This window comes from Prionailurus viverrinus, chromosome A2 (assembly GCF_022837055.1).
Source record: "Prionailurus viverrinus isolate Anna chromosome A2, UM_Priviv_1.0, whole genome shotgun sequence".
Classification (NCBI taxonomy): domain Eukaryota; kingdom Metazoa; phylum Chordata; class Mammalia; order Carnivora; family Felidae; genus Prionailurus; species Prionailurus viverrinus.
In genome coordinates this window covers 146,545,401-146,571,606 of record NC_062562.1, presented here as the reverse complement: position 1 = coordinate 146,571,606, position 26,206 = coordinate 146,545,401, and the positions used below count along the sequence as shown (strand labels likewise).

The following is a 26,206-nucleotide window of genomic DNA, read 5'->3' as shown; positions in this document are numbered from 1 at the left end:
GAATTAAATGAACTCTGCATGTTTGATATTGACCAATATGCTAAATACTCAGGATAGATGGCGTTCTACTAGGCAATTAGGAAGATCATGTAAGGCTCTCACTATTCAGAAGGTCAATATAAATAAAATATTGGATAGACTTTAGTGACAACACTTGATTGCTTTTTAGGAGAGGTGTGGGTTAGTGGCTGAGAGAGAGTGTATGGAAAAGATAGGCTTTTACAAGAAAGGTGAGTTTCTTTTTTGAGAATACAGTTTTTACAGAGCTTCAGAGATGTGAAGGTGTGCATAAGGAGTTTAGAACACTGTTTCAAAACCCCAAGTAATCCCCAGTCCATGAAGATTTTGGGTTTTTTTGCAGAGAAGTTGCTACAGAGAGTATGCCATATTTCTCTAGATTCAGTTTCCAGCATGTGCTCATCTATTAAGAGAATGTTTTTACCAAAGGAAACAGACTTGTAGTTGATGAGGGGGTGAAATAAAGATGAGTGATGCCATTTAAAGAGGGTAAAATAGAGCAGCTTTGAATAAAAATTCAAAAGTAACCAATAAGCGTAGGGTACAAAATGGTTTTATGTCTACTCCAGAGAATGCTTATTAAAAAAGTGAGAGGGAGGGGCGCCTGGGTGGCGCAGTCGGTTAAGTGTCCGACTTCAGCCAGGTCACGATCTCGCGGTCCGTGAGTTCGAGCCCCGTGTCAGGCTCTGGGCTGATGGCTCGGAGCCTGGAGCCTGTTTCCGATTCTGTGTCTCCCTCTCTCTCTGCCCCTCCCCCGTTCATGCTCTGTCTCTCTCTGTCCCCAAAAAAAAAAAAAAAAAAAAAAAGTTGAAAAAAAAATGAAAAAAAAAAAAGTGAGAGGGGGGCGCCTGGGTGGCTCAGTCGGTTAAGCGTCTGACTTCAGCTCGGGTCATGATCTCGCGGTCCGTGAGTTCGAGTCCCGCGTCAGGCTGTGGGCTGATGGCTCAGAGCCTGGAGCCTGCTTCAGATTCTGTGTCTCCCTCTCTCTCTGACCCTTCCCCGTTCATGCTCTGTCTCTCTCTGTCTCAAAAATAAATAAACATTAAAAATATTAAAAAAAAAGTGAGAGGGGTGCCTGGGTAGCCCAGTGGGTTAAGTGGTCAATCGTCCAAGTCTTGATTTTAGCTCAGGTCACGATCTCAAGGTCGGTTGTGAGAGAGAGCCCCATGTGCTGATAGCACAGAGTCAAACCCGCCTGAGATTCTCTCTCTCCCTTTCTCTGTACCCCCTCCCCAACTCGTTCTCTTGTTTTTGTTTCTCTCTCTCTCTCTCTCTCTCTCTCTCTCTCTCTCTCAAAATAAACTTAAAATGAGAGATACAGGACTTAACACATTGGCAGGTTAAGCATTGTTGGCAAAGGTATTATGATACAGCCAACTTAGTATATACTAATTGAAGATTTTATATTCTTTGAGTGATTTTACTTAAATTATCCTAAGATTCAGAATTGTGCACTAAAATGAATGTGTAAGTATGCAAATTGCAGTGTTACTTTAAAAACTTTTATTTTAAAAAGTTTGAAGCAATCTAAATGACCCAGTAGATCATAAAGTAGTTAAATTATGGTACGTCTTAATGGACAAAATGCTTTAGTCATGACTAATGTTTTAACTCTATCTTTAAAGGAACACACAGGAAAATGGTAATCTTGTATAGCATTAACTCTAATTTTTTCCATGAAATTCCAAGTATGAATGCCAAAATATTGTTACAGTTATCCATGGCTGTAAAAGGGATTAAAAACGTTTTTGGGGGTGCCTGACTGACTCAGTTGGTTAAGAGGCCAACTCTTGATTTAGACTCACATCATGATCTCATGGTTTGTGAGTTTGAGCCCCACATTGGGCTCTGCACTGACAGCATGGAGCCTGTTTGGGATTTATTCTCTTTCCTTCTCTCTCTGCCCTTCCCCCTCTCATGCTCACTCTCTCTCACTCTCTCAAAAAAAAAAAAAAACTTAAAAAAAGGGATTAAAAACATTTTTCTATAAATTCTAAATAATAGTAAGTTCCTTTATACTATATATATATGAATTATATATAAGTTTTTCTTTATTTATTTTGAGAGAGAACACGCATGTGCGAGTCAGGGAAGGCCAGAGAGAGAATCCCAAGCAGGCTCTGCTCTGTTACTGTGGAGCCCAACATGGGGCTCAAGCCCATGAACCGTGCCATCATGACCTGAGCTGAAATCAAGAGTTGGATGCATAACCAACCGAACCACCCAGGCGCCCCTAAAAGTTTATATTTTTAAACATATGGCAAATGCATGTCTTTCAGATGTCCTGTCTGTGTCTATACTTTTTCCTGTCTTTTGTTCTAGAAAGCCATTATATCCTTGGCCAGAATTCTCACCTGGTAGCTTGCTAAGGCCCTGCTGGCCCCCAAGTTTCCACCAGTTTCCTTTCTTACTTCCTTTCAATTTTAATTATGTGTGTGTATAAGGGTTACATACCGTTCTCTCTGTTTTTCTGCTTATAATTTAGTTTATTCCATCTTGGGTACTATCTTTACACCTTTACACAAAACTCTTCTTCACTTCTTTTCTTTGTTTCCCTTTTCTCCCTTTTCTTGGGCTGCTACCTCTAACAATTCTTACCTACTTCTCTTTCCAATCTGACTCTTTCACATGTGTTTCCCCTTGCTCCATTTTTCTCCAATGAACCAAAAAAGATTCCTGTTTCATAACTCATAAATAATAACATTTTTGATAAACTTAAGCCGGGGGGGAGAATTATGTCCTCTAATAAAATACAGGCATAAAATGTTAGATTTAAGTCTTTCCACCTCTAAAGGCCTTGAAAATATCATGAAGTCTCCTTCAGGATCTACAGTAGTCTCCATCACACCATAGCTACTTAAACACTAGCATTCAAGAGAAAATGAAGAATTTGGCCTTTATATTTTTAAATGATTACTGGGTAGTATATTAATAAAACTTCATTCTACTAATTTCAGATAGAACTGTAGAGTATTTTAGAGTCTTTTGTAAATAACCTTCAATCAAGAGTCAGACGCTTAACCAACTGAGCCACCCAGGCACCCCATCGTTTGTATTTAAAAAATTATTTTTTCATTTATACTTTTTACAAATAGAACACTGTTTTAACATCCACCTAACAAGTCTAGAAACTAACTTTTGAAACACTACCTATATACATATCCATCTTAACAGTGAGGAAGACTGTCTCACAGGAGCAGGCTGCATGTACTGTGTGTCTGGATTGCAAATTTGATCATGCCAAAGCAGAGTAAGAGAAATGATTGATTGAGAACAAGATTCTGGAGGGAGTGGTTTAATAATTTGCTTAATGTTGATAGAATGGTCAGGGAAAAAAACCACACTCGTTGTGCAATGGAATTTGATGTCAGTGGGCATATAGCAAGAGCTAGCCAAACCCATATCAGTAAATGGAGACAAAAAGGAAAGGTCATGGGCAATTAACAGTAGCTGGAATACTGTATTGAGCTCTTCCAGTGGCCTTTACTGCTAGGTCGGGTATCCTCTCAATAGAGCGGTTTAGATCTTCCTATTTCAAGGGAAACTAGATTAGATAACCTGTCAGAGTACTTTCTGAATCTCCCAGTCTACCATAGGTTCTTAATTAGAGGATACTCTGATGATCAGTGCACCTTATTCTTTTTACTTTGCCAGCGATTAAGGAAAGTGATTTAACCTTTTTCATTGTCAGAATACCAGACACCTCCGGCATTGTAAAATTTTATTTCACTATGGCCAGAAATTACATCACAATATTTTTGGAATGGAATTTTATAATAGGGTATGACTAAAATACAGAGTTTAGAATATTTACCATTTCACTGTGTACCTTCCTAGATGGAAACATTGTATAATTACCTCCTGGGAACTAGGAGGAAGCTAAGGGAGCAGTGTTGTCAGGGGTGGACAAGGATTTGGAGTAGAGTATTTGGACGAGGATTTGGAGTAGAGTCATTTCTGAAAGGTTTGGGGGTTAGTTATTTAACAGAGGCCTGTTTGGACCACTGCATTTTCACAAACAGAATGAATTCTGAGACCAAGGAAGCAAAATTCCATCACCTCCTTTCTTCTTGGCTTTCATGACCATGGTTTTGAATTTGGTTTCTGTCTCAAGAAGATACATAATTGCTACTATGTAGCGATCTATATCTTTTGAATTCCAGTAGAGAGAAACAAGGTTCTAGTAGGAAAGTTTCATAAAAGTTTTTTTAGATAATGCTATGAGAATGTAAGCCATTGTTAAAAGCTCTCTTTTTACTGCTGTTCTGAAAATGAAATTTTCCAGGGTGGATTTTTTTTTTTTTTTTTTTTTTTTTTTTTTTTTAAGAATATGTCTGGCAGCTGAAGCAGAATTTACTTTCTCGGAAAACGGATACATTTTTATACCATTTTTTTCTAATCAGCTTCACAAATTTACTAGATACCAAATATGTGCAGGGCATTCATTATTCCAGGTGCCAGAGGAACAGAGGTTGAACAAATTCTTTGAGGAAAAAAGGTGAAGCAAAAAATTAAAATGTCTGATAGCTTTATGCAGAGATTGATGTGGTGAAATTGACATATGAATATCTTAGATTAGGTGTTCAGGAAGGGTTTCTCAGACAAAGTAAACTTAAGCTTGAGGTTTAGGGGTTTTTTTTTAATGTTTATTTATTTTTGAGAGCGTGGAAGCAGGGGAGGGGCAGAGAGAGAAGAGAGGGAGACACAGAATCTGAAGCAGGCTCCAGGCTCTCAACTGTCAGCACAGAGCCCGACACAGGGCTGGAACCCACAAAGTGCGGGGATCATGACCTGGGCTGAAGTGGTCCGCCCAACCGACTGAGCCACCTGGGTGCCCCAAGCTTAAGGTTTAAATGAAAAGGAAAAAACAAAAACAAAAAACCCCAGCCCTGATCCTCCAAGATCAGGGATGAGGGCATTCTAAGCAGAAGAAACTGTGAGCAGAAAGGCCCTGAGGCAGATAGGAGCTTAGCATGCTCAAGGAAGAGGAATAAGGCTGGGAGACTGGGTGAGCAGTGAAATAAGAGAGAGGCTCCAAGTGGCATGCAGGGTCAGGTCCCATAGGGCTTTGTAGGTGAGATTAAAGGCTTGAGTCTTGGTTTTATTTTATTTTTTAGAGAATTTTTAAAAATTTATTTGTAATTATTTTGAGAGAGAGACCAAGACAATGTGAGTGGGGGAGGGACAGATTGAGGAGGAGAGAGAGAATCTCAAGCAAGCTCCAAGCTGCCAGCACGGCGCCCGACGTGGGGCTCAAACCCATAAAACCCGCAAGATCATGACCAGAGCCGAAACCAAGAGTCACGTGTATAACCAACCGACTGAAACACCCACATGCCCCAGCATGAGTTCTCTTTTTAATGCAATGGAAAAATCATTGAAAGGTTTTAAGCAGGTTTTCGTGATCACTGTATTGTTATAGGGGAAGAGTAGAAATACTGGTGGTTTGGAACAGGTGCCAACATTGAGAAACTCTGGTGTCTATAATCCATTGCCTTGAAGAAATTTGGCTGTGTGAAGGAGAGCACACAAATGGCGGGCGGAGATAAAAGGAAGGTTTCAGTTTTTACTTCTGAAATGGGAGATTCTGAAGGTTGTTGATGTGCTCATTGTAGGGGCAGTTGTCTAGAAAAGAGGGAAAGCTTGGTGATGCTGGGCATCAGGATGAGGATTGAAGGCACAGTGCCTTTGAGACAGTAGGAAGACCTTAAACATTTGAATGAGCTCTTAGGCAGGAAAAATTAGCGTGTGTGCAGGGAGGATTTTGATGGGGAGAGTGAGAGATCCTGCCCACCAGCCCCCATCCTCTCAAAATAGGCAGAGCTTTTAAGTCAAAATGAGAAATAGAGGAGCAAAGGGGACTGGAGATTTATAGAATAATGAGGAAAATGCACAAGCCATTGGAGAATTGGGGACGGGCTACTAGTGAAAGGAGAAAGGAAAGTTATCTGTGATGTTGAATCCACAAAAGGTTATTGAGCATACTTTTTAAAGTTGGTGCATTTGCATAATGTCTTTCCTCCCTGCCAGCCCAGTAGATATAAACTCCATGAAGGCAGACCCTGGGTCTGTTCTGCTAAACATTCCTTCTCCCCACCTCAGGGCCTGGTACATTGCCTGCTCTGTACTGAGGTGAGGGAGTAAATGAATGAATCCGTGTTTAGTGACACCTTCAAGTCCAAGTACAGCGAATATGAATGATTGGTTTCCTCCAGTTGCAGATGGGTGTTTCTGAGGAGAGAGTGCATGGGGTTTGCAGAAGGTTGCTGCAAAGCAATGATGGCGATGGGTCTTAAATCTTTTTTTTTTTTTTAACGTTTATTTATTTTTGAAAGACAGAGTGTGAGTGGGGGAGGGGCAGAGAGAAAAGGAGACCCAGAATCCAAAGCAGGTTCCAGGCTCTGAACTGTCAGCACAGAACCTGACGCGGGGCTCGAACCCATGAACTGTGAGATCATGACCTGAACTGAAGTCGGATGCTTAACCGACTGAGCCATCCAGGCACCTCAAATCTTAAATTAAGCAAGGAGAGGAGTGAAGATAGGAGGGCTGGTAGGTGGGAAGAAAAGGGAGGGTCAGTGGATTAGAGTTCTTAGGGACTGTGGTGGGTGGGGGTGGTCTGTGATTTTGGAGGTGAAGCTGTGTATAAGATGACAAATCCCAGGTATGTCCTGGGAGTGTGATGGGAGTGTGAATGAGATGTGATAGAGGAAAAGACACTGAGAAGAAGCTTCAGGGATTGAGAAGACAGGGTGTCAGGAGTGTGATCTGTGTGGGTGATAATGTCACTAAAAATGACAAGAAAGAGACTTGGATGCCAGGTGCTAAAGTTCTCAGTAATGGAAGAAGCCAGTGGTCATATCGGCCCTGTTAAATGAAAAACCTCCTGTTGGCAGTCTATAATATTTAAATTCATTGACCTTCATCTTGCTATTAGCCAGAGTAAAAATAGTAGTTGGCTTTCCCTCCCCCAGGCCACCTCTAAGGGGAACCTTGCCTTTGTACATGCTTGCTTCTGTCAGAAGATTTGTCCATTTCCTTCTAGAAGCTGGCTTATGTCAGTCTCAATTCTGCCTTTGGCAATTCGTTATTATAGAATCTTTCCATTTGCTATATAATAATTCCATCTAGCTTACTCTTTAGGTTAGTTCCTACTTTAATTATAGTAGCTGACCTGTAGCTTTTGAGCTGGTTATTCTGACATCTTTCTGGCATTAACTCCTTTCCTCCTTTCTGGATTGTCATCGTAATGAAAACATGTATTTTTGGCTTCCTCTTTAGTTAAACTGCGATCCTTTTAAAAACAAGTAAGAGATGGGGCCCCTGGGTGGCGCAGTCGGTTAAGCGTCCGACTTCAGCCAGGTCACCATCTCGCGGTCCGGGAGTTCGAGCCCCGCGTCAGGCTCTGGGCTGATGGCTCAGAGCCTGGAGCCTGTTCCTTATTCTGTGTCTCCCTCTCTCTCTGCCCCTCCCCCGTTCATGCTCTGTCTCTCTCTGTCCCAAAAATAAATAAACGTTGAAAAAAAAAATTAAAAAGAACGGTCTTCTTCATGATAAATGTTAGAGTACCTGTATTTTCTATTTCCAGTGTGATGGGGTTATAGGAAGCCTAATACCCACTAATCAAAATATACTCTGATGCTCTGGACACTTCTAAAGGATTGAGAGAGGAGTAGGTAGGGGCAGATACTTTCATCTTTAGGATGAGGAGAGTGAGGTGAAATTACTTGCCCGAGCTCATGAGGCTTATAATAACGTTGAGTACTTACTGTGTGCCAGTTGCTGGTCAAATGCTATACATATACTCATTTAATCTTCACAACAGTCCTATGATGTGCAGATACCAAAATTTAACTTAGCTTTATTCATAACAAAGGCAAAGAGATTCAGTGACTCTTAACTTGCTTGAGGCTTGCAGAGTGAAACTTGGGCCGTGTGGCTGGAGCCTGATCTTTTAACCATGACTTTATTTAAGAAGAGTGGCCAACTGTGTTCTATACTGCCTCTACTGAGGCAGGGAGTAATGACCATGAGAACAAAGTCCTCCAGATTCAGACAGTGTGGTTATATGAATGATCAGGAGAGTGAAAGAGACCCTGTGGAGACAGGAAAGAGAGCATTACAGTCTTCCACAAATGAAACTACAGGAGAGTAGATTTAAGGCTCGCAGGTTTTGGTAGGCTGCTAGGTTGGTAGCAGGGTTTTAGGCTGTTGAAGGATAACACTTCACCTTTTCTTAGTTATAAATGAACTTTTCTTATCCATCCAGCCCATCCCTCTGATTCCATATTATCAGAGAGAAAGGAAGAAACAGAAAAGACGACCCCTTGTTGAGTTTAGATCTCCTGAACACACACAGGATCAGTTCAGAAGTTCCCGTGACACAGGGCATTGAGAGTGAGCTCCTTGCTGGGTTCCTCACCCAAGAAGAGACCGGCCCAGGTCCATCTCTCCTGAGTAGGAAAGGCTCGGCTCTCGGAAGAGGCCTCTGCCTGGGTGTGGGCTGCCACGGGCTGGGCCTGGCCGTCCGAGGTAAGATGAAAATCTCTGAGTGTGCGCTAATGCACAGAGCTGGCGGCATGGCCGTCACTGGTGAAGCCAGCGGCAGCGCCACCCCCCACCCCTTTTTTAGCTGGAACATCGCAACCCTGGTCGCCTCCTGCGTGCTAGGAATGGAGATCCAAGTTACTACCCTTAAAAAATGTACAGTCCGAGATGCTGCTAGGAGCGATAAGATCCAGTCTTTAATAAATAGATTCGAAACAATTATATCTGCCTAAGAAACGAATCCATCAGGTTGATTCTGAGTGGTCTACCTTGTGTGGGCATCTATCATGAAGATGGAATATCAGAATGGCTTAATGTTTTCACTTACCCTTTTCTCACAGGGATTCATAAACTCGTAATTAAATTGCATCAGCCACAGCCGCCTTAGCCGTCAGCAGTCCCAGCTCATTTTATCCCTGGGATGGAGCTCCTCTATTTTTGCCTTCGGCGTTTTTCACCTCCTCACCTTAGGGTGGATTTACCTTGTTTCATGAGTCACTTGTCGGACCTCTCATTTCTCAAGATTATTCTGAAGGAAACTTCTGTATAGATGACTGGCCCTAGGTATTTCATTCTGTCCACACATTTGATCATTAAAAATATCCTCACAAGTAAAACAAAGGTGATTAATTTTTGCCACCTTTATTTACATATTGACCCCAGTATCTGAAGTTACTGGAAAGCGTGTACAACTTTGTACAGATCCCCTGCTGGGATTAGACACAGAAACGGGCTGAAATAAACACCGGTTTTCAGCATGACTCGGCATGATGTTACTTAACTTCCTCTGCCTATTAGCCTATGGGTCAAAAGATGTGTTAGTCTAGAACAGTTGAATATTGGGAGTGTCACAAGCTAAAGCGTGGCATATTTTTCCTTTTTAATAATCTCTCATTTTATGAGATAATGCAGTTTTTCACATCAGCTAAGCATGATTTGGATTCCTCCTCCAGAATTATAAATCACCTCCTTCCCCTCTGCTAAAAGATAGAGGACAGAGGTGGTGAGCTTTTTAGCCAAACATTTGTTCCCGTTGCCTTCCCTTTTATAAGTGCTTGGGTCGTGCCAGAGGATAATTGTCTCAGAGATTTGAAGGAGTTGTGGATTTTATCTGGTCAAATCACTGAAATATATATATCATTAGAAAATGTCTGGTTGTGAATAAAATCTTAAATCATGTAGATTAAAAATGACTTGCTTCCGCCTATCATGTTTTCACAAAAGCAGTTTTCAAAATATGTTTTCTTAAAATATCTTCAAGCTAGTTCCTGGTTGAATGGAAACAAGTGTTGGGAAAATTCTCTTGTCACAGACGTATTCGTTAGTGTGGTGATCGCATTGCCAAAAGGAAGGAGGACATGCCAGGGCAAACACGCTGAGTCCTGAGAATGTTCCTTCTCTGAATTCCTGGCCTGTTCTTTCTGTGTCTCCTCCCCTCCTCGTCCAGAAGTGCCATTGTTGCCATCATCATTCAGCGTGTGAAGGGCTTTGCCAGAAATACTGCCCACAGCTTGTCCAAGAGCAAATGTTAAAGGATATATACTCCGTTCTGTTTACTTACTTTGGGTATTTTTCTAACCATTGGAAATGCCTGGTATTGGAAGAGATCGTTGTAGTCTGGAGATTGTTTTTTGGGCAGAATCGGTCTGGTTAAACTTGTTCCTCAAAGGCAAAGGTATAAACTGTTTCTGCCTACTTTGGACCAGTCAGTGGATTCTGTGTCTCTTTGTGGTACTTTAGCATGTTGTTAGCTTTGTATTCTCTAGAATATTTCTGTACCTAAAAATGTGCCCTGCAGAATTAATTTCCTTTATGGACTTGACTTTAGACATTTCCTCTAAAGTCCTCTGTTGTCAGAGCTCTGGCCATTGTTATTAAATCCTAGATTTTTAGTGCTGATAGTTCCTTTATAAACAGAATGAGAATGGAGGTTTTGGAGATCATACAGTCTAGCTATTTCAGGTAAAGAAACAGGCTGAGAAGTGAAGGGACCTTCCCAAGGTCTGCAGTTAATAGCAGGGTTGGGACTAGACCTCAAGCCCCTGTTAATACTTTTCTTTTTCCAGTCTGATTTTGCCCTCTGTCTCAGAGCTCAGATGATGTTTTATACTTAGCAGGGGCACTGGGGTCTGGGCTCCAACCCATTTCTTTTTCTTCCTTCTTTCCTTCCTTCTTTCCTTCCTTCCTTCCTTGTTTATTTTTGAGAGAGAGAGAGTACGTGTGCATGAGTGGGGCGGGAGGTAGACAGAGGATCCAAAGCTCTGTGCTGATAGCAGAGAGCCCGACATGGGCCTCGAACTCACCAACTGTGAGATCATGACCTGAGCCAAAATTGGATGCTTAACCGACAGAGCCACCGAGGCACCCCCAACCCATTTGTTACTAAGAGTATGTTTACGGAGTCCTTTTTGGCCCTCCCTGTTATGTACTCTTGGATTCAACCAAGCCAGAATTTCGACTTAATTGAAAACAGTGTGGAAGCTGTATTGATTCCAAATGGGATCTCTGGGCCTTGTACCAGAAGGGAGGCACTTTAATCTTTCAGAGACCGTTTTTGGTAAACATTTAAATCTCTTTTGACTCTAGCTATTTTCTCAACTTACACCTTTGAGGTTCCCTATGACATGAAATTGTTGAAGTTCCGTTCTCACTCTTCTGACTTTCCAAAATTTCTGCATTGTGAATTTTAATAATTGAAAAAAAAAAAAACCTTTCAAGTTAAAAAAAAATTATAAATGTAGGAAACATTCTAAAGCAGAACACAGCTCACTCGTTTTGCTCGGGACCTTTGTTCTGTCCCCAGCACTGATGTGCTGGTGCTGTGACCTTACTGAGCTGTTCCCTTATTAGCCCCCACCCCCTCCCCCCTGCCCGGAGATAAGGCTTGTGTTAAAAACCAACAAAAAATCTTAAGGAGGGATTGTATGTAACACCATTCTAGCATAGTCTCTGGCTTCCCACCTCACTCAGAATGGAAATCAGCATCCTTAAAAGGGCCCACAAATGCTCCTCACCTCTCTGACCTCACTTCTAGGCTTCTTATTCATCACGCTTCAGCCTCACCACTCCCTTTGCTGGTCTCCTAATACTCCCTTTGCTGAGCTCCTGATGCATTTTGCACTTGGCTGTTCGTGTTATATAGACACTCTTCCCCTAGATACCGAATGATTCCTCCTTTACCTCCTTCACTCCTTCCGATTGTCCGTTTCTCCGCTTCTCCATAAGGCCCTCCCTGCCAATCCCATTTAAAATTGCAGCTCCCACCCAAGCATTCCTGTCCTGAGTCCCCTTCTCTGCTGTTCTTCCTCCATAACACTTGTTTTTTTTTTTTTTTTTTTTTTTAATTTTTTTTTTCAACGTTAATTTATTTTTGGGACAGAGAGAGACAGAGCATGAACGGGGGAGGGGCAGAGAGAGAGGGAGACACAGATTCGGAAACAGGCTCCAGGCTCTGAGCCATCAGCCCAGAGCCCGACGCGGGGCTCGAACTCACGGACCGCGAGATCGTGACCTGGCTGAAGTCGGACGCTTAACCGACTGCGCCACCCAGGCGCCCCATAACACTTGTTTTTAAAGTGTTATGCTTTTAAAGTGTTCTGCTTCCTCCATAGCACTTGTTTTTAAAGAGCTCTCCAGGTGATTCTTACCTGTAGCACTGGGGACCTCTGCCATACATGTTGCTTTACGAGGTGTTACTTAGGAGACATCTAGCAGAAGCAGGATTTTCAGCATCAAGAATGAATTGTGAGTTCTTTGTTGTAGCTTCAAGCCAAAATACTTTTCACATAATAGAACAAGTCTCTTGAATTAAACCATCTAGTGGCTAAACATTGTTTCCCACTCATCAGAAAGGTTCTTGGCAGTTGTAATAGCAGTATATTCCTGTATGTAACTGATCTTGAGGACCATATGTCTTATAATCTGAAGATCTTTTGATTTTTTTTTTTTTGGTATTGAACTTGTAATATTTAAACAAAAAAGTGTTTAAGATTTGAGAGAAAATAACATAGTTGATTTTAGTGACCTTCTTCCTTAAAAATGGTTCAGCACTGGATAACCTGTGTATAATTAGGTCCGCTTTAGAATGTTTCCTACATTGGGCTGCCTGATTGGCTCAGTCGGTTAAGCGTCCGACTTTGGCTCAAGTCATGATCTCACAGTCTGTGAGTTCGAACCCTGTGTCAGGCTCTGTGCCGACAGCCCGGAGCCCAGAGCCTGCTTCGGATTCTGTGTCTCCTTCTCTCTCTGCCCCTCCTCAACTTGTGCTCTGTCTCTCTATGTCTCTCAAAAAATAAATAAATGTAAAAAAAAAAAAAAAGTGTTTCCTACATTTTTAATTTTTTAACTATTTTTTTCTCAATTATTAAGGTTTTTTTTCAATTATTAAAATTACACAGTATAGAAATTTTGGAAATTCAGGAGAATAATAGAATGTGGGAGTCTCTCAAAGTTGACTACTGTTGACACTTGTTTGTTTCCTTCTATTTTTTACATCGCTGTGATCCCATTTCTGGTACAGGATGGGGGTGGGGGTAGTGATGTAATCTGAAAAGAGTAATGGAGAAAATATTCCCACCACAAAGAATTAAGTGCTGTTAACAGTTGTAGATGTTTGCTTCCAGTTTCCTATGTGCAGACTTTGAAAAAAAAAAAAATACAAGTACTTTCTCTCTATCTCTTTTTAAAAGGAATATAGTGTTACAGATAGATTCATCTTTAATCACCATTCCCATTCTGTTCCCTGTTCCCACCATGACCTTGACCCTGCACCCTCACTGAAATAATTACTTTTTAAGTTTAGTATATATGTTGGTTCAGTACAGTTTTCTATACTTGTTACCATAGAGATATGTAGTGTTGCTTTGTTTTAGTTCATCTAAATGTTATCATGCTGTAAATTCATACAGCTTTTTTTTTCTCCCCTTAGCGATGGGTCTATCCAAGTTGATACTTACTGATCTAGTTCATTACCTTGGCTTTATCGGACTCCCAACATGTGGATATTACTACAGTTCCCCTAGTCCCTTTTGATAGGATTGCATTAGGTTTTTGGCTTTTATAAATAAAGCTGCAATGAATATCCTCATGGGTCTTCTTGAACACATTTATTAGTGTTTTTCTAGGGTCATACAGAATTTTTATCCTCTTAACATTAAGACATGAACGTTTGTATTGGCTTAGTTTAATCTCTTCAATAAACACAGACTTCTTAAATCTAGACTTGGAAGCATCTTATTTCCTTAATGAAAAATTAATATGAAATAGTAATTGGACACAAGGCATTTCTTTTTGCATTAGAATAACTTAAACATTGCTTGAGTTCTCTTAACAGCAGTAAGAACATGAAGCCATTCCAACACAAAAAAATGTAAAAACAATTAAAAAAAAGTAGAAACGTAGTTAGTATTAGAGTGACTAGAGCAAGTGAAGACTATGGAATACCTGGAATTTTGTATTATTAACCCCGTTTTCTAAGTCTAGAGAAGGTTGTTAGATTTTCCCAGGTAATGACCTTTGTTGGAACTCGTCCCTGAGGATCCTCCTCTGATGCCACTTCTCTGCATCTCTCCTGGTACCTTCCTCTTTCCCTCCAGCTGTGTCCGTTCTTTGTGCATATTTGCACTTACTTCCTTGTGTCTTGTCTCAGTGCTGCGCTGACGTCCAGGAGAACAGTGTACTGCCTTACTTATCTCATACCCCGAACAAGCACAGTGCCTGACACGTAGGTGTTGACCGAGTACATTGTGAATGAGAGAAAGAGAAACATACGAGGTGGGGGTGAGGGAGGGTGGGATTGAGCGGGACACGATGATAGTCACTTTAGTAGGGAACTTCGGTTTATCAAAAGTATGGAATGGAATAAAGTCTTGAGATGATGTGGATAATAAAATGACGGCTCTGACAGTGGACCTCTGCTTTCGCGTATTGTCATTTGCATATATACAAACTGATTCAGTCACTGGTTTTAATTAGACTAAAAACTAATTTCTCCTTGGAATTTAAACGTCAATATATATGTTAAAGTCTAGGGGCGCCTGGCCGACTCAGTCAGTAACACATGCGATTCTTGATCTCAGGGGTTGTGAGTTTGAGCACCACGTTGGGTGTGGAGATTGCTTAAAAATGAACTCTTCAGAAGTCCCTACTTACTTTTGTTAGTCTCTACTTGTTCTTCTAGGGATATATCAAAAAACTTGAATCCCTGACAGATGCAGCCATCTTACACATTTTTCTTTTTTAATTCCTTGCCTCATTTCTTGGTTGCCCCAATTTTAGTCAAAACTGGGTTTCCTGGAATGAATAGACTAAAGTTAAATATTTTGGTCACTGTGATGAAATCCTTTGTGGTTTGGTAGCGGTATTCCTTTAGTGTTTCAACAGCTTCATTCATGTTCCGCACCCAGTGTGGTGGCATGATACCGGTAAATGAGCTTCAGAAGGAGAAGTTTAAATGCAGAACCTCCAAATTTAGAGACTGAACAATAAAACTGGGGCGGGAAGTTCAGGGTAGCTTTCTTAACTTGCTGATAAAAGTCATCAGTACTAGGTGTAGCCCACTTAGAACTACAAATTTTCTTCGCAAGTACCTTCATAGCTCAGAAAACAGTTTCTCTTAATGATTATGTTGTATAAGAAGCTGCATTGCTTTCAAAGTTTGCTCACTGTTTTTTAATAGAACTCTGATAGAACCCGGTGTTTTCAGTAAGTGACACTGTCAGATCATATAGTATTAACAGCAACCAAACATCTAAGATTAAAAGTAATGAGTTATGGGTATCATCACCTTTTTCTAATAATGAAATTGTTTCCAGTACTAAAATACTTTAAAACGAATTGTTCTCTGGATACTTTTTGCTGCTAATTAACATCTCTTTTTACAGGATTCATGAATAAAATTTTCCATCCCAACATTGATGAAGCGTAAGTAACTATTTAAAAATGTTTAAATCTTAGCAGCAACTGCCCTTACTAGCATTCATCTCTCTCTCTCCATTATTTAAAAAAAAAAAAAAAAAAAAAAAAAAAGCGCCTCAATTATCTTTCCAGATTTTATCAACAGAGAGGACCATATGGCCACTTAAACTATAGAGTCCCAGGGATATGACATTTTAAACCACTTTAGTGCACATTCTGCTGTTGGGCTGCTTAGTTTTCCCATTGCCATGAGTAGGTCCTTTATTCCCCCTGATACCCAGCTAGCATGTGTAATATTCCACATCTCTTTTCTCTTTGCATAGACACAATTCAGAGATCTAAGTTTTCTGTATACAGATTCACTATTTTCAGCCCTTAAAGTGTTTCTTAGTTCTTCAGAGTAAAGCAAACATGAATGACTGTGGTTTCATTTCAGTTAATGAGTCTTACGTACCCTTTCTTTCGTTCTAATATTTTATTAGTAATATTTTAAAATGTGCCTCCTATTGTGTATTTCTGATGCTGTTTACAATACATGCTTTTTTTGTTCTGCAGTCTTGTCGTGGCTAAATTTTGCTGTTACACACACACACACACACACACACACACACACACACGAGGTATTCTGAACGCTGTGTGAGTAGGTTGTATACACACATCATGCCCTACTGCCTTTTTATACTTGTGTGTATCAGTCATCCTAACAACAAAGATGTTTTGTTACATAAGCACAGTGTACTCGCTGGGTTCAGGAATTGAGTGTCAGTTTTAATCTACTGCCACATTCCAGCAGTGTACCTTTTTGGCACTTACTTTTCCCCCGTAAGTAAAATATCCAGTCCGTGATCATGTATTGCATTTACTTGTTTCTTTAAACTACTTTAATTACACGTTTCTTTAAAATACTTTAATCTGGACTAGTTCCTCAGCTTTTATAAAGTTGACATTTTAAAAAAGAATATAGATCGGTTATTTTAAAGACCATCCCTCAATTTGGGGTTGTCTGATGTTTCCTCATCATTAGATTCAGAATATGTACTTAAGACCAGAAAGCCACAAAGTGTAATTGTGTCCTCAGGCTACTGGCGGGGTACACAGGTTTGTCTGCCCCTGGTTGCCAGTGTTAATTCCAATCACCTGGTGAAGGTGTTGTCTGATTTCACCGTTGTATACTTGCTGATTTTTCCTTTTAATCTCTAAGGAAACAGTAAGACTTTGTATATATTCTGCTCTTCATCATACTTCCCTAACTGGGATGTTTTTTCTTCCTTCCTTCCTTCCTTCCTTCCTTCTTTCTTTCTTTCTTTCTTTCTTTCTTTCTTTCTTTCTTTTCTTTTCTTTTCTTTTCTTTTCTTTTCTTTCATACTATTCTTGATAAATAAAATTAGTTGCCAGGTACATGCAACTAGCTTTCTAATTTTTAAAAAAATGCCATTCTTTCCATCTGTTTCAGGTCAGGAACTGTGTGTCTAGATGTAATTAATCAAACTTGGACAGCTCTCTATGGTGAGTTTGGCCATGGAATATTTTTTAGAGATGTTGAGACACTGCCTAAAAAATGTTGTTTGCCTTTTCTTTGGTTTAAGATGTTTTGTTGGGAATGGGAAGGGATTAAGAGGGCCTGGATGGGAATGTTTGATCAGTGAAAAAAATATTTTCTCTCAAGTACAAACTTTGACTTAGCAACGGAAGTTTAAAATAATCTTGTGAGATTTTGAACTTAAGGTATAGTGATGTACATATGCAGACACACAAATAAACATGTAAACGTATGTGTGTGTTCAGAAGCACATTGTATACATGTTTACCTGTAATCCCTTTGACTTTTGGGAAAACTCCTAGCAATGTCCCTGTCAAGTGAGATGGTGCATTAACAGGTTTGGGGAGTCCTCTGTTTTGAAGGCCAAAACCTCATTATGAAGCCTTGCCTCAGTGCTGAAATCAACATCTCCTCTCTTATAGTGAACCAACCCGTGAATTGCACAGCTTTATGCAGTACAATGCTCAGCGTCACAGAGATATGTAAGGAATATCAGGCCCTTTCTGCCTGAGCTTGTAACTTGGTTGGGGAGCTACAAATATGTGGAAATCTATGTAAGTTAATTAGGGATACAACAGATCAGTCTGTATTCCCCCACGTGTCCAGGTTGTCAGGCGCCATGGGCCTCTTTGCTCTCGTGCCCCCCCCCCCCACCCCGTGAGGCTTCCCCTGATGCTCCAGCTGCAGTTGATCCCTGCACACCCCTACATTTGATAGCTTTTTGTGGCCCATTTTTACTTCTTACTTGTGTGTGTCGTTCATGCCTACTTTTTTGTGCCACTGGATTGTTTCCGGTCATAGGGGTCTCTGGGGTGCACGTCTGGTGTCCGTGTCCCAGCACTCCCTAGCAGAGCCTCGTACCCATATGCTAGAGTCAGTGGTGCAGGCAACACACAGTCCCCAAGAGGTTCAAGAAAGTCACCTTAGGCAGGGCTTGACCAGAGGGAGCCTTTCTTACTGAAGAATTAGGAGACCTTTTTTATTCCAGCCACAGTCTGCAGACTACTTTGCCAGACATCCCTGTACTAGGACGGTGCATGAGACTCACAGTGGAAGGCTGGTCACCAGCAGCACACAGCTAATCCTTCTTTCGTGTTTTCTCCTCCTGATTCTGCCATTTAAGAATCGTTTCCTCTGCCTGGAGTTACCCTCCCTGGTCTTTGTATGGCTGGCACCTTCTTTTCTCCCCTCAGTCATTCTCTCAGAGAAGCCTCCTTTCCTAGCTACTCCATCTAAAACAACGTTCCTCCATAGCATAGCAGCCTGTTTTAAAAACCTGTGTTTAAAGCCCGCATTTGTTTATCGTTTATCTTATTAGGCTGTAAGCTCCACAAGAGCAGGGGCTGTGTGTGTACACACATGCACACAAGTGCCTGAAACAGTGCCTGGTGTACAATAAGGGTTCAGATATTTGTGGAATTATTGACTGAATTAATCACGCCTAGTACTGTGAAACATGAGAATTTTAGGGATACAACGGCTTATGAGGAGATGAGGCAACAAGAAAGAACATATACTCTGAGGTTGGTTAAATGGATTCCTTTCAAGATGTGTTTTTGGTAAAAATGTCTCATGGCAGACTGCCTGGAATAGCTGATGTAATGATGTATTTTCTTAAACTGCATTCACATTTTAGAAATGTACATAACAAAATACTATGAGCTGGTTCCAATTACAGTAAAGTAAATTGGACTTCAACTAATTCTTTTACTGTTGACCAGAAAAGCTTTGTGGAAGAGATTTGCTGATTCTCAAGTACTTCACATCTCAGAACAGATTTTTGAAAAACAACAGCTTATTGAATTATAACTCACATACATGATATTCACCCATTTAGAGCATGTAATTTGCTAGTTTTTAAACAAAGTCACAATTACGTACAGCCATCACCACATTCTCGTCTAAGAAGATTTTCTTCACCTTAAAAAAACAAAAAAACAAAAAAAACCCATACCCTTCAGCTGTCACCCCCTCATCCCCTTAACCTTCCTCCCCGAACCCTAGGTAATGACTGATCTACTTTTTGTCTCTACAGATTTGCCTATTCTGGAATTTTTATAATGGAATCTATGATATGTTGTCTTTTGTGACTGGCTTTTTTGAGTTCACATAATGTTTTTAAGATTCGTCCATGTTGTAGCATGAATCAGTACTTCATACCTTTCATGGCCAGATAATATTCCATTTTACAGCTATTACGTCTTTATCCGTTTGTCAGATGATGGACATTTGGGTTGTTTCTACCATTCAGCTGTTTTGAATAATGCCTATGTAAATGTTCGTGCACAAAAGTTTCTATGCGGGCATGTGTTTTCATTTTTCTTGGGTGTGTACCCAGGAGTAGAACTGCTGAGTGACATGGTAACTCTGGGCAAACCTTTGAGGAAGTGACAGACTATTTTCCAAAGTGGTCGTACCATTTTACTTTCCTACCAGAGGGTGTTTGAAGTTCAGAACAGATTTGGAAGCAGAAGCCCAACGTGACTTAAGATTTATTTCATCACATGTGTGGAATGTTGGTGTAAAGCGTTACTTTGTGAAGCACTTAGTAACAAGGATTAAATTACATTGGTCAAAGTGAACTTTTATTTCCCTCTTACATGTGTATCAGTTATCATTAAGTGTTCTGTAACATATGAACATGGAGAACACTAACGCTGTAGATAAGTGCAGGGACCCATGAGGGAGTGAGTGTAGTCAAAAATGTACTCAGCATGGGAGAATTGTTCTGACATTTTGCTCAGACCCAAACTGCTCCTCCAGAAGATTCAACATTTCTTTCATGGGCCATTTTAGGAGCAGGTAATTACAATTTATTTTAAAAGTACATAGTAATGGTTGGCACTGATGACCTTGAAGTTTCTTTTAGACCTTCCTGATCCCTGAAATGTGAACTAAATTTTTATTACAAACCGCTAAAGACTCTGGCATTGGCGGTTAGTCTGTAATTGGTAAATTTGGAGTCATTTCGTCTCCTGCTGTGATTCTTGAGAGAATCTTAGTTCAAAGGACAAAAAACCTAATTTAATATAAAACAACGAATAGGAGAAAGTTGGCATGTTAATACAAATATTCAGCTGAAAACCAAAAGGCTTAGCCTGGCAACCAAAACTTGTCTCAACACCTCTACCATATAAGATAGTACGGAGCAGGGAGTGACTTGTGAAATTTCCTGCAATTAACTTTGCCCCAAGGCATGCGCTGTGCAATGGATGTACATATTTGTAGTATAACAGCACTTCCCAGTTGAAACTTCAGATTTACACTTCTCGTAACCTGCTACCAGTCAGTGTTCTTGTTTCCAGCAGATTTAATCCTCTCGTCCCCCCAGCCCCACATCCCCCCCAAAAAAGACCATTGATTTCTGGTAGCCCATTTTGACTCATGGCCTCTATTGTCATTTGTTTCCCTTTGCCAAGTTTCCGTGCAGTTTGTTCATTCAGAAACTTAGAATTGGTGTGATTATAGTGTAATCACCCAGTAATTTTCAATTTTTTATTATTTAACCTTGCAAGAGAGCTAATTATAGTGGGTAATATGGTTAATTTCCTAAAGATGCTTGTCATCATATGAAGTCACTGAGTATGCAGTTACTATTGTTACTCTTGAGCCATTAAAAGGAGAGTAGCAGATGCCATCACAAAACTGATTCGTTTTGATTTCCTGTGTGATAACATCTTTTTCTTGCTTTCTTTTTTTGTATCCCTTCCTGCTCTTCCAGACACAATGATAAAAGCTCTGGACAATTTAAAATGCAACCAAGGGGATCTGAATTTTAGTTTCAGAAACAACTGTAATTTTAAAAATTGATGGAAGGAAAGTTCATTAAGCCACAGGTAGCTTTTTAAGCATTCCTACTATTTTCTAGTTTCCCTTTTTCCCAAATATGTTTTATCCACAGTTGGCTTTTCTACCCACACTCTTGGAGGCCCCGGTACCGCCACCGCAATTCAGCTTTAATTTCTTTCCCACCGTTCTGGGCCATGCATTCTTGACCTCTGTCAGTTGTGTTTCTCTCCGGTTTAATTTTACTCATTTCTCAACTGACTTGGTAAATGACTTATTTTGTGGATTAAGTTGTGGACAAGTAAGGTCAAAGACAATTAATTTTCTTATAAAATTGGGCAGTTGACAATTTTATTCTTTCTCACCTTTAGGGTTGCTAGCCAATGGACTGGATACTCCTCTTATTTTGCTGGTGAGAAAAATCAACATTTGGGAAATTACTTCCCCTAGAGTGTCTGGGGAGTCAATCACAGACAAATGAAGTTGCCTACAACAAAAGGAGTTCTTCAGGGACTTTGAGATTAAAATTAGACAAGAGAAACGGAAGTTTCTTTTACTAAGCATTTAGAACAATTTTAAACTATAAGTTTATTTAATAGTACTATACTGTGGGCCTAATGAATTTAAGCTTTCTCCTGCTGGAAATATTTATTCCATCCCTCTTTTCAGTCAGGTAGCCTGTGAATCTTTCCAAACAATTAAAATTCTGGCTAAAGGTAACTGTGTCTCAAAATAATGCTTTGTGTTCACTAGTGCTTGCTAACTGCGTTTTCTAGCCACTTCTGGCTAAAGGTAACTGTGTCTCAAAATAATGCTTTGTGTTCACTAGTGCTTGCTAACTGCGTTTTCTAGCCACTTTAATGTAGCTACGCAGACAAGAGATACATGCATTTGTCTGCATGGATGATTGGCCAACAACTAACATTTGAGAACAGGCTCGAGAACTCAGTATTGATCTGTCCATGGTGGAATCATAAACATCATCCTGCCTTTGGAACAGCTGGATGTCATTATAAGTCTCTTAGAGGCCAGGTAGAGCAGTTTCTTTCCAGTGCTGTGGGGGAAATGTCAACTGTAGGAGATACAGAAACATGCCGAGTTTGGTATTTGATGGCTTCAACAGTACTTAGCTAGCTCCATGCCCTACCTCCTCTGTCTGTCTGCTTGGAGATACTCAGATGTGGCATTGGTATGTGGCCCAAGAGATTAACTATGCACAGAATTTAAGAATTTAAAAACTTGCAGAAACTCCTTAAAAAACCCCCCATTCGTGTTCACTGGTGGTCAGTATCAGGATCATGGAGTGGTCAGGCTTTGCAGAGGGTAGGACATGAGCCAGGCTGTGGCCCTTCCAGAGAGACACAGCTATGTTCTAGCTTTTTTGAGGCTTCAGTTTTAGGGCCCAGTCGTGATGATACAGATTTGTTTTCTCTTCATTTGCTTGTGATCACTGCATAGAGGTAGTCTTTGCCATGTGTGGCCACTTATCTGGTAATTGCATGAAGATATCTTTGCTCCTGACCTCAAAGACAAACTAAATTATTATCTAGTAATTAAAAACTTTAAGAATGAGTTTTGGTGTGACTGTAAGAATACCAGCTAGCTAATTATACATTAGTTGCCCTCATTTCTGAAAAGTTAATAACAAATCCTATTACTGTTTCAGCTGGCAGTCTTTTAAGGTAAGCAGGGTCCTACCAGGTTTGAATTAGGATGAATTAGGAAAGTGTTTGAGACCGACCTGGCAACAAAGGACGTGTCTCTGGGGAACAGGAACCTGTTTTCTTCCTTCCGATCTCTAGCAGCATTCGTGTTCTTCTGTAGATGTCTACAGTTTAAGTACGCTGGGGGAGGGAACTGCAGTGGACGGGAGATGATTTTTCTAAGTCTGGCAGCGTGCCACAAAACGTTCCATGTTCTGTAACTACACACCTCTGGTTGGTGGCCTGGTGATCTGGCACTTAGCGGAATGCATCTGGTGTTCGTCCAGGGTTTAGTTCCCTATGTCTTTGACATTGCCCTTTCCAACATGTAACCAAAATACCTGTTTTTACTTTGGAATACTTAAAAATTATAATGCTACCACTGGTGAGATTCAGTGTATCAATCGTATTGCAAAAAATTTTTGTTCATTAATTGTTATTCCTACTAATTGCACTTTGTTTTTTTTTTTTTTTTTTTTTGAAAGGTGTGAGGAAGGAAGCGTTTGGCTTTTTGCTTGCATGACCCTCTTCATAAGACCTTATTCTGTCTTTAAAAGATCCCCATGGACTAACTCGAGAACATTTGTAAATCTGATGAATTCAGACCTTTTATGTATTTTATCCACATAAACACAGGAGACCCTCTCGGTGAAGTAATTGGATACGTTCTTGAATTCATCCTCCAGCAGATTGGTGGCTTGATATATGATTCCGTTAGCAGCGTGTCAGCATTCAGTAAACCAAGTGTGGTGTGGCAAGCCTTGTGGCCAGCTGGTCCTGTGCCACGGCACCACAGGAAGTCTTTGTGGGGTGGTCTGCTTCTGCTCGCCGTGTGTGTGCCCTCAGAACAGCTGCAGGAATAGGTTTTCCTCACTGAAGTGGGATTTGAATTAGTTCTTTAGAGAATATTATTATTTTTTATTTAAAAAAAATTTTTTTTTAACGTTTATTTATTTTTGAGACAGAGAGAGACAGAGCATGAACAGGGGAGGGGCAGAGAGAGAGGGAGACACAGAATCAGAAGCAGGCTCCAGGCTTTGAGCTGTCAGCACAGAGCCCGACGCGGGGCTCGAACTCACGGACTGTGAGATCGTGACCTGAGCCGAAGTCGGACGCTCAACCGACCGAGCCACCCAGGCGCCCCTAGAGAATATTATTTTTAATCTCGAAGCCATTTCTTCTTTAAGTCCACCTACCTATCTGAGGGCACTCCTCCTGAGCAGCGTTTTTGAAGTTTTCCTCAAGATGTCTGTCACCTTTTACGGTCCCTGCTTACCAAGTCCTGCACATAGAATGACTGCTTGAGCATAAGAAATGCCGTTCCTCAGGTTGAAGAAGTTTATAGGTTTCTGACTCCTCTTCGTTTGTGAGGGTAGAATTTTACATTTTTTAGTGTTCACAGACTGTAAGCAGGAGAAATTTAAAAATCCATCATTAATATTCCAACTTCTTAGGAGCTAGCTAGCTAACATCTATCAGTTAACCCAAATTATTAAATAAAGAAGTCTGGAGATCTTATCTGCCTTGTTTCAGTCTGATAAAAATATGACTACATGTACATTATATGTATTTTTTATACATACAGTAGTTACCTTCTCGCCCCTACAAAAAAAATAAGTGAATGAAATGGATTTTATGGTTGGTTTTCCTCTGAATGCATATAAATTTATGACTGGCTTAGCGGTTTATGATGGATCAACTACAGTTGCATGTAAGATGAACAAAAGTCAATTAATGGGGTTTTGAAAGGTCGGCTGCGAATTTTCTCTAATAAATCAAGGATATGAATAACATGGTTGAAATTTTCCATTGATCTCAACTATTTTAGCCATTAGCTTCAACCATAATGGCTGAAAGTCCATGGACAGAGATCTGTGTAAGTCCTAGAGAATCATTAGTTCTAGCCCACTAGAATCAACAATTTGTGACTTTTCTCCACATTTTTACCTCTAATTGTGAGTGGAACTTTTATTTTCTTCTTCTCAGCCCTGCTCCCTGTTGAATTATGGGACGGATAAATACTGTAAGGAGTTGTGGTTAACACAGTGAATTTCAACTTGAGAAGCCAGAGGTCCTCCATCAGAGGGGAGGGGACCAATGAACTCTAAGTTTGTTTGGATAGCATGCTTCTGGAATATGAAGAGTTTGGAAGGAAAACAAGAGGGACTTGATCTTGATGGGAAATGACCTGAGTGATTGTTTTAAGGAAGCTTCTTTGGTTACAGAGGCAAGAGTTTGGAGCCTGGAAAGCCACCGAGGAGGGTGGTTGCCCTGATCTGGGGTGGAATGCTACAATGGACTTGGTGTAGTTGCACACCAGGGAAAACAGAAGAACCAGAGCCGTTTTTAGACAGGTAGCGAGTCTGGAAAACTGCCTGAATACATGAGTAGTACATGGAATAAAGGAGGAAAAGGCGTAACCAAAGTCCTTCCGGGGGTTTGCAGCCTTAGGGACAAGGGTGTTAGAGTCTACTTAGGTATCAGGAAAAAAAAAATTAAGTTTTCTGGGAAGTAATTTCAGGCATATCAAGTTTGATAAGACCAGAAATATAAAGGGCTGATTAGAAAGATTTGGTAGTTACCAGCACAGACTTGTTTCTTTAAAATTGCAAGATGATGAGCTTCCCCGAGTAAGCGTATATGGAGCTACTTCCAAAATTACAAACACCTCAGAGTTCACACTGCTGTGCAAGTGAATGATGTCTTCCCGAGCAGATTTTTATTTCTGTATGTTATTTGGCTTTAAAAGGTCTTTAAAGGGGCTTTGGGCATGTGGGGGACAAGGAGTAGATTACAAAAGCGGGGAGAGGGATAGCTGGCCTTTGAGGAGAGGGGGAGTGGCTTTGATGATTTCTCGACACCTAGTCATGACTGTGCGTGTATATTCATGGTGCTTTCTAAGTTACAGCATTTTGGGTGTTAAAGCTACAAAACAAATGAGTATTAGGCAAGTTAATGTCTCTGGGGGAACTGCCTGCCTGGCAATTCTAGTTTCTGGTGGGCCAGACCACATCAAGCTTTGGGCATCCACAGGGTTTTAACCTGAAGATAGCAGCATGCTTGACCAAAGTTTTCATTTTAATGTTCAGAGGAAATAGAGGAAGAAGAAATAACTTTTGGTCACTGGTTTGTAAACAGCCAAGAATAAAACATGATATGTGATTCATCCCCTCCTGTGTTTTCTCTTCTAAGTCATGTACTGTCTTTTTGTGAGTCACCTGGAGTAGGGTGGCTTTACTTTAACCGTTGGTGCCTTTTTTTTCCCCCCTGTGTGACTCATTTTAATTAACATGTATTCCTTGAGGGATACAGGTAGCTGAAATTTCTACTCTAAGAAGGTGGCGTATTTTTATAAATATCGTAGTCTAGTCCTTTGATGCCCTGTGAAGCCTATTCTACAGTCCTTTTTAGTGATGTGTAATTCTTCCTTGTGAGGAACTGCAGTATTATACTTCCCTTTTTGCAGATGAAGAAACTGAGATGCAGAGAGGAAGAGACCTGCCCGAGGTCAAAGAACAAGTCAGTGGAAGGCCTGAGATTAGGCTTGTGGTCTTCTTCTGTGGTTTGCCATTTTGCTGGAGAGCGTCTGGTCTAATGGAATTTACTAGTCTACCCGATGTCCACAGTGTGTTAGGTGATACACATCGCTGCCTCTTCTGCTCTAAAGCAGCCCTTTCTTGCCCCTCTAAAATGGATC

The 26,206-nt window shown here is 40.6% G+C and overlaps 1 protein-coding gene across 5 annotated transcripts in view; it reads left to right on the top strand.

The window, feature by feature from the left end:
* The window catches only part of UBE2H (ubiquitin conjugating enzyme E2 H), a 103,766-nt gene that overhangs the window by 63,045 nt on the left and 14,515 nt on the right, over positions 1–26,206 (top strand). For 4 of the 5 annotated variants that reach the window (XM_047850982.1, XM_047850983.1, XM_047850986.1 and 1 more), the window contains 2 exons: positions 15,447–15,486; positions 16,934–16,986. The exons of the other annotated variant lie outside the window; for it this stretch is intronic. In XM_047850982.1, the coding sequence (XP_047706938.1) occupies positions 15,447–15,486; positions 16,934–16,986 (93 nt within the window). The remainder of the gene's footprint in view (positions 1–15,446; positions 15,487–16,933; positions 16,987–26,206) is intronic. 5 annotated transcript variants of the gene reach the window in all.